The following is an 8,856-nucleotide window of genomic DNA, read 5'->3' as shown; positions in this document are numbered from 1 at the left end:
AGTAAAAAAAAAAGTGCTCAAGACATACCTCTTGAGTTGTATTGTGAACTTCTATCTACATTTAAAAAAAATTAACAATAAATCAACAATAAATTTTTTTTTAAATTCACAAAAATTAATTTTTTACATATATTAAACACCATTTCTACAAATTATGAATTTTTCTAAACATAATATTGGACGCTACTTTCAATCTACTATACAATCTGAAGAAAATTGCAAAATAAAAATTATAAAGTTTTTAGTTGCTTGACTTAGCGATTTAATAAAGGACACGTCTTGGATTATATACGCGTACAATCTCGACTAGAGTCCTTAGGAGAGACTGAAAACAAATTTTTGTTATAATTTTCAAATTGGCATATACAAATTTTTTATATTGCACAACCAAAATATCTTTAAAGTAACACCTTCCCGTTAATTCACCATTAAGATTTATTATATTAATAAATACTTTAATTAAACTTACAAGAACCGCCTCTAAATCCAGCGACTGTAAAATTCAATACAATAAAAAAATTAAGAATTACAATTTTCACATTGATATATGAAAATATATTCATATATTTCTAATCAGAAAATTTTATTAAAGTTACTTTTATTTACATATGTGTGAACATTTGTTCCTTTATTAAAAGAAAAATAATTACAACTTTAATATTAGTGCGTCCTCTTTAGCTCGGAATTTTTTTTTTTAAATTAATTTAAATTTAAATTTCAACAAAAAATTCAGAGGAAGTAAGTAATATTATAAAGAAAACACCAAAAACAAATAAAAAATCACAAACGCTGACTGGAAGAGTCACCAAATAGCAATCGGTCATCCGAGTAAAATAATCGATTAATAAATGCTTTTATTAAACTTACTACTGTCGTAATTATTATAAACTGCAGCTAGAACATTTGTTAAAAGAAAAATAATTACAATTTTAATATTACTCTTATTAATTAAAGTAATTAAATAAAACATACGATTGTTAGGGGATGAGCCTGGTGCTGAAATATATATATATATATAAATGTAAGGAAAAAATAATTATTTAAAAAAAAAATAAATATATAAAAAAATTTACTAATTCAAAAGCAAAATAAGACGCAATAGTCACTAATTCAAATTAGTAAACATTTTTACTATGAAATTCAAATTTAGAGATTAAGTGAAACGTACGCTTATAAATGTTCCAAGAATGTCTAGAAATTTATTTATTTATTTATTTATTGTATATTTTGGAAGATTATCATCCAGAAAGACGAGAAAAAAAATATTAGCCCTTTCGAGATAGGGGAACACGATATTTCAACCCTTAAAATGACAATAAACATATGTTAACCCTTAAAATGACAATAAACATATGTTTATAAACATGTTTTTAAACATATGTTTATTGTCATTTTAAGGGTTGAAATATCGTGTTCCCCTATCTCGAAAGGGCTAATATTTTTTTTCTCGTCTTTCTGGATGATAATCTTCCAAAATATACAATAAAATTTTGGATATCGAGAAAAAGTAGAAAATTTAGAATTTTTTCGATTTTTTCTTCTTCTTTTTGTATTTTGAGGGATGAAAAACTCTTGTTCCCCTATCGCTATGGGGCTGGTATTTTTTTCTTGTCTTTCTGGATCATAATCTTTGAAAAGCTGTAATAAAATTTTGGGTATCCAGAAAATTTCTTGTCTTTGGAATATTTTTTCTTTTTTTTTTACAATTTTTTTGGGGTTGAAAAGTTTACAACTTACAGCACGAGGGGTTGAGAAGTAATTTTTTCTAATTATTTTGAATATTCTTAGTTTTCTATATTTTTGTGGCTTTTTCCGTCATATTTTAATGACGTGCAATGTTATTTGATGAGAACTACATTTTCAACGGAGATCTCTCATCGTCGAAGATTCCGCTTCGAGACAAAATTTTGTGATCTAAAATACTGCGAAACGCATTCTGGTGGCAGAATATTTAACAAATACAACTGGGTCGAAAATTTAGTATAATAAATAATATTGCTTATCGTTTTTAAGATATTCTTAAACAAAATGTAAAAGCAATAATCTTACTCTATTGTATGTCACAATAAATATTTTATTAAAACATTTTTAATTAATAAAAATTTGAAATTAAAAGTAATTTATAATTATTATGTTTTGGTACAGTGTGTCTCCTACAATATATTTATTTAATATTTTCAGATTTATAAACAAGAGAAACAAAATAACCTATTTAATTTATTATTTTCATAAAGTAAATAAATTTTTATAGATTAAAAAACACGATTAAAGATAATTAAACCAATATATAAGACAAAAATTGATTATTTTTTTTAAGTTATTGTAAATTATAAATTATTTTTAATTTTTTATAATGTTCCAATTAGTTATTAACTAATTTTCCCAAACAATAAAAAAACATTTAATAAATTTTAGATATAATTTAATTTTTCAAAATTCTATATATTTATCATTTGTAATATTTTTATTGTTTACAATTTAATAAATTGTACCTCTATAAGTACTAATTAGTAATTCATATTTTTATTCTTTGTAAAAAATTATGTTAATAAAATATCAAAATTAAAAAAAAAAATTTCATGTTTTTATTTTTAATTTTACATATTTTATATTATGTGCATAATTATAAACAAAAATCTCATTATTTATGTCTTTTGGTTTAATTTTTGTTATTGCAAAATAATAGTTTTACAATTTTTAACAAATTAAAAGTTACTGCAATGCTTTATCAGACTGTTATGCCTCTACATAGGCAATCCGCTTTACTCCACCTTTCTGTTGTGCGGCCATTTTTTCCCTATGTCAAGTCACCTACAGCTGTAAATTCTCGTGGCGGAAATAAGAATGTGGCTCGTACAAACATCGTATCGAGACAAAATAAATTCTACTAAATTCTTCATTTAATTTCGCTTCCAAGTAAAGGCCCACTTTTTTGATTAAGTGCTTAGTTTTTTTACAAAAAATTCTCAAAGTAAAAGAATTCAGGAAAGTGTAAAAAAGTGGGTTGGCAACACTGGACAGTTCTCGACCTCCAACACCGTTAAATTTCTTAAAAACTGAATCATTTTCAAAATTTGCAATTTATATTTTTCAATATGGACTTATTTTCAAAATTTGCAAATAAATGTTTTCGAAAATAGAATATTTTCAAAATTTTCAATTAAAATTATATTAGAAGCCCTAATGTTCTAAGAATTCCTCGGTGTAGAACTAGTCAATATCAAAATTCTTTTATTGTTGTTGCTGCGTCACTATGGAACTCTCTTCCCTGCTCTATAACAAGTTCACAGAGTCTTTTCGTTTTTAGAAAAAAACTTTTTACATATTTATTGCTTCTTGATACATAATTATGTTCTTTTTTTATGGATTTTATTTATTTTTATCTTGTGGTGCACGTGTAAATATGTATGAATATGTGTATTTAAATTCATATATATGCTATTTATGTTGCTTATGATGTGTTCATAATATGTATACAAAAATGTTTAAATATAAACAGTGTGACAGTATGAATGTTTAATTGAATTTCTTATTATATTATATATGTGATCATTGACCGCTTAGTCATTTGGTAATTTATAATTTCTGCTGTATAAATTTTGCTTTATTCAGTATTTGTATGTACAAGATTATTCTATTTATTATTGTATTATCTATCATTCTTTTTTTATTATGATTGTTGAATGCTGCTCTGTAAAAATTGTTCTCATGGTTTCCTTGAACAAATAAAGAAATTATAATTCTAATTCTAAAATTCTTCAAAATTGAAATATTTTCAAAAATTGCCATTACATTTCTTCAAAATTGAAATATTTTCTAAAGTTGCAATTATAAAATTTTTCAAAAATGAATTATTTTCTAAATTTGTAATTTATTAAATTTCTACAAAATTGAACAATTTTGAAAATTTGCAATAAATTTTTTTCCAAATTTGCAATTTATTAAATTTGTAATAAAATGGAATAATTTTGAAAATTTGTAATTAAAATTCTTAAAAAATGAATTATTTTCAAAATTTGCAATTTAATTTATTCGAAATTGAATTATTTGGAAAATTTTGAATTAAATTTCTTTAAAATTGAAATATTTTCAAAATTTTCAATTAAAATTCTTCTAAAATGAATTATTTGCAATAAATTTTTTCAAAATTGAATTATTTTCAAAATTTGCCAATTTCTTTAAAATTGAAATATTTTCAAAATTTTCAATTAAAATTATTCAAAATTGAATTATTTTCAAAATTTGCTAATAAATTTCTTTAAAATTAGAATATTTTCAAAATTTTCAATTAAATTTCTTTAGTATAAATTTTTTCAAAATTGAATTATTTTTAAAATTTCCAAATAATGTTCTTCAAAATTTCAATATTTTCAAAAGTTGCAATTAGAGAATTTTTTAAAAATGAGTTATTTTCCGCAATTTATTAAATTTCTGCAAAATTAAATAATTTTGAAAATTTGCTATGAATTATTTTCCAAATTTGCAATTTATTAAATTTCTACACAATTGAATAATTTTGAAAATTTGTAATTAAAATTCTGAAAAAATGAAATATTTTCAAAATTTGCAATTTAATTTCTTCGAAATTGAATTATTTTGTAAATTTTGAATTAAATTTCTTTAAAATTGAAATATTTTCAAAATCTTCTATTTATTAGATTTCTACAAAATTGAATAATTTTAAAAATTTTAAATTAAAATTGTTAAAAAATGAATTGGTTGGAAAATCTTCAATTATATTTTTTTTTAATTTTTAATTAAATTTCTTTAAAATTGAAATATTTTCAAAATTTTCAATTAAAATTCTTCAAAAATCAATTATTTGTAATACATTTTTTCGAATTTTGCAAATTTAATTTCTTCAAAATTGAATTTTTCCCAAAATTCTTAGCAGAAATTTGCAAAAAAATTATGTTCCATCTTTTTTTTTACAAAATTTTAAAGTTTCTTTGGGGAAAAAAAATTGTTTCTTTTTGCTCACCTGATTTCGCACGATCAGCCGATTTACTTTCAATAAATTGACGTGGTGAATTTCGTAATTTTTCCAAAGCAATGCCAGCAATTTGTCCTAAAGCATCATTCAAAAATGCATCCATTTAAGAAAAAAATTTTAATTTCGTTTTTTTTCCCGTTATTTTCTATAAAAAATTATTATTGAATTTCATTCTTAAAGTATTTCCGTAAAAAATTCCAATTGTTGGTAATATAAATAATAAATACATATAAATAATAAAATATCACGATAGACGGGAGATAAAATTTGACTGAGTATCAAGAGAAACATTCTTGGTATTTATATAATTTTATTTGATATAAATATTATACAATTCAATCAATTTTCGTAAATATTTACATATTCGACAAATATCCATACAAGTAGAGTTTAATTATAATAACATTGGAAATAATTTTTATTTTCCTGTAGTTTAATAATAATGATAATAATTATAATAATAATTTTAATCTAATAGAATAGTTTTATTTTTTTTATTATTATTACGGTGACAATGATATAAATAATTATTAGTTTAATAATTTTTATCTTTAATTATTTTCAATTTTAAAATTAATGTTTATTATTTTTAATACCGAATTCTTCGAAAGAATACAATTATTTTTAAAAATATTAATTAAGGAGGTTATAGAGGTAACAGATTTGAAGATACCAATTTAATGAAACTTGGTCCACTATTAGATAAAGGTTTGAAAAAAATGTAGTTAAATTTTTGAGACCTGTACGTTCTTGTGAAAAAAGTTATAAGCGTTTTTGTTTTGTAACATTTTACCACCATTTAACATTGAGTCTTATGGGAATTTAGTACTTTTTCATACATATTTATTTACCACAAAGTAACTGATGATAAGAAATTGATGAAACTTTTTTTAATATAAAACAGATATATAATGATTAAATATCTGTTGAAAAAACAGTCCATAGGTTCTTGTGAGAGTTGCAATAAATTAATTTGTAACAATATTTCACGTTTTAGTCAGTAAATTGAACAGCTGTCAGAACGTCTGGCAACGTTGCACACGTCATCCTACTTTCTAGCCTTGATCATGCGCGTTATACGTTAATTTTTGCGCGCTATATTTTAAAATATTGAATATGATAGCACATAAAAATATGTCATATTTAAAAAGAAAATAAAGTTAATCAGTAAAATTGTTTGATTACATCTATTTTAAAATTAAATTATTAAAATAAAGGGATAATAATTTTATTGAAATAAACGTAAATATAAAATGACAGGATACAATTAAATTTTTTTATATTTATCTTGTAATGGTAAAATTTTTATTTTCTTAGAAAATGATAATAATATTAATACAGGATGGATATAGAAAATTGCAATGATAATAAATTTTTGTTTCTTTAAAAAATGATGAAGGGAAATTATAATCAAAGACAATGTAAATAAGAATAATTAAATATTAAATTGAATATTAATAATCAATTGAAAAAACAAATTAAAATTTTTTTTTAATTCTTTGTGAAAAATTTAAAAACAACATTAATTACATAGTAATGTTAATTACCATACTTATTAAATTTTCATTAAAATACGACGTAAATAAAAAATTACATTTTTCTTTTTAATTTTTTATATACATGTCACATGTATAAAAAAATCCACGCTAACAAGTGTTAAAACAGTCATTAAAAGAAATTTCAATATTTTTGTCAACAAAGTAATGTATTATACTATATTTCTCAACACATTGTGCCTTTGGTATGTGCAATAAAATAAAATATATGTAGTTATTTAAATATAAAATTATAAATAATGATAATAAAATTAAAATCTTAATTATAATTAACTCTGATAAGCAAATAATCAAAAATTCAGTATTTGCATTACACTTAACCTTCTGTTGATTTTAAAAAATCATAAATTTTTTTTATAACAGTACGGCATTTCGTGATTCGAACATTATCATTCTCATCTTTCCCCAAAATATCTGATAAACCTTTCACTCCACTTTTTCGAAAAGCTGTTGTAATCATATCATATGATACATCGGCAGTGGCAATTTTTTTCCTCATGGCATATGACACACACTGACTCAATGGACTCAATTCCTTCATAGCGATGGTTACTTTATTTGCAATTGATTCTTTTTTTTCAATTTCATCCCACCGAATAGTTGAATAATACTTCATTGAATTAAATCTTCCATTTAATTAATTTTTGAAAATAAAGTGTAAATGATATGATTAGCATTAATTCATAAAAATCAGTTTTAATTAGAATCAATTGTTTATACTCATAATAGAAGATGTCAAAAATTAAAATATAAATTTGCTGAAATTGAATAATTCAAAGCACAATAATAATAAATTATTTAAATATTCAATTTGATCAGTATAAAATTAATTGATTATTTAATTTAAAAATTGATTATAGGATTCGTTGTAAAAAATGTACAATTTTTTTAATATAAAGTCTAAAGTATGAGTATTTACTCACAACAACTTTGTTACTTCTTCGACATTTTCAATTGTTAGCCTTCGCTCTTCAAGTGCTAATGCTTTACAGCTTTCTACAGCCATTTCTTCCATGCCTCTTCCAATTTCCTTCTCGTGAGTTTGAAATGTATTCGAATTGAAAAATGGGATGTTTAATGCAGTTAGAACATGATTTACATGGGTATTACCCAAGCCACCGTTGATAGCACCTATAAGAATATAATTATTAATATTCTCCTTTGAAAAACAAATAAAAATGCAGGTAAAAATAAGTTGATAAAAATAAATTGAAATTATTAGACATTTTGACACATTATTGTTAAGAAATATCACTTGAATGTAATATTTGTATCAATATATCAACTTTTTATTCTAAAAAATGTTTGATAAAGAAATCAATTATCGAGAAAACTATATCATTCTTTTACTCTTTAATGTTAACCTTAAAATTTGTAATTGAGTCAACAAATCGACATTTTAATTTACAGTATTGTTATTTAAAATTAAGTAACTTTTTTACTGAATATTATAACAGGTACATATACTTACCCATTACAGCTTTTGTGTTTGTATCGAAATGTTTCCTTTGATTAGTCACATCATGTTGTTTGTCAGTACAAACTTCATTAATTATTTGACACGAAAGACACTAGACATAGAATTTCGAAGCCAATCCGATTCGGTTTTCATTTCTAATATTCGTAAGAGAAAGAACTGATTGGCAATTTCGACAAAACAATTGCTTTGCAAGTGTTTCAACGTGAATTATTCGTCGACCTTCAATTTTAGGAGATTTCTTCGTTACATTTTTCAGGTTAGAAACCGTCTTTGAAAGAAAATTGTTCCTAACATTTTTGCCAAGCTCTTGTTGCTTGAATCTTTTTTTATAAATTCTTTCACTAACTCTTTTTCCCTTAAAAAAGAATTTCCCATTTAACTCTCCAGTTACTTTTCCCATGGCAACAATTAATGCTTAAAACTGCATGTAAACAATGCATCACAATTCATAGCAACCATTTGCAACACGACTGACGAAGTGCGCTGTTGCCAGACGTTTCAAAGTACTGAGCAAGTCAAATCTTAAAATAATGGTTTTTCTTTTGACTAGTTCAGTCAATCCCTATAGCCTCCTTAAATTCAATTATTTTCAACAATTTTAATGAAATTCTTTTGAAAAAATCATTATTTTCAAATTTTTTTCATTCTTTTTATGAATTGTAAAATCCTCCGCAAGAATTCAATTATTTTCAAAAGTTTGAATAAAAATTCAATTATTTTTAAAATTTTCATTAAAAATTATTTTAAAAAAACTTCATTATTTAAAAAAAAAATTGAAATTCTTCATAAATAGTAAAGATCACCCCCACTCTACCCTATATCAAAAT

General features: G+C 22.8%; 1 protein-coding gene across 2 annotated transcripts; it reads right to left on the bottom strand.

Moving 5' to 3' along the window:
• Positions 1-5,511: 5,511 nt before the first annotated feature.
• LOC122511917 lies at positions 5,512-8,712 on the bottom strand. Of its 2 annotated transcripts, none has more exons than XM_043627485.1 (3): positions 8,021-8,712; positions 7,473-7,680; positions 5,512-7,175 (listed from the first exon to the last, which is right to left on the bottom strand). In XM_043627485.1, the coding sequence occupies exons 1-3, from the start codon at positions 8,022-8,024 to the stop codon at positions 6,866-6,868; spliced, it is 522 nt and encodes a 173-aa protein (XP_043483420.1). In that variant the 5' UTR covers positions 8,025-8,712; the 3' UTR covers positions 5,512-6,865. The 2 variants fall into 2 exon arrangements, with proteins under 2 accessions (XP_043483420.1, XP_043483428.1); XM_043627493.1 differs by having other exon boundaries at positions 7,035-7,307.
• Positions 8,713-8,856: the final 144 nt, after the last annotated feature.

This window comes from Leptopilina heterotoma, unplaced genomic scaffold (genome assembly GCF_015476425.1).
Source record: "Leptopilina heterotoma isolate Lh14 unplaced genomic scaffold, ASM1547642v1 Lhet_123, whole genome shotgun sequence".
NCBI classification, from domain to species: Eukaryota; Metazoa; Arthropoda; class Insecta; order Hymenoptera; family Figitidae; genus Leptopilina; species Leptopilina heterotoma.
Note: the sequence above shows the minus strand (reverse complement) of the source record. Positions and strands in the feature narration are given on the sequence as shown.

Coding starts and splice junctions, on each gene's coding strand:
- LOC122511917 (XM_043627485.1), bottom strand. Junction 7,176..7,472: donor GAAGAAGTAACAAAGTTGTT/GTGAGTAAATAC, acceptor ATTAAATGGAAG/ATTTAATTCAATGAAGTATT.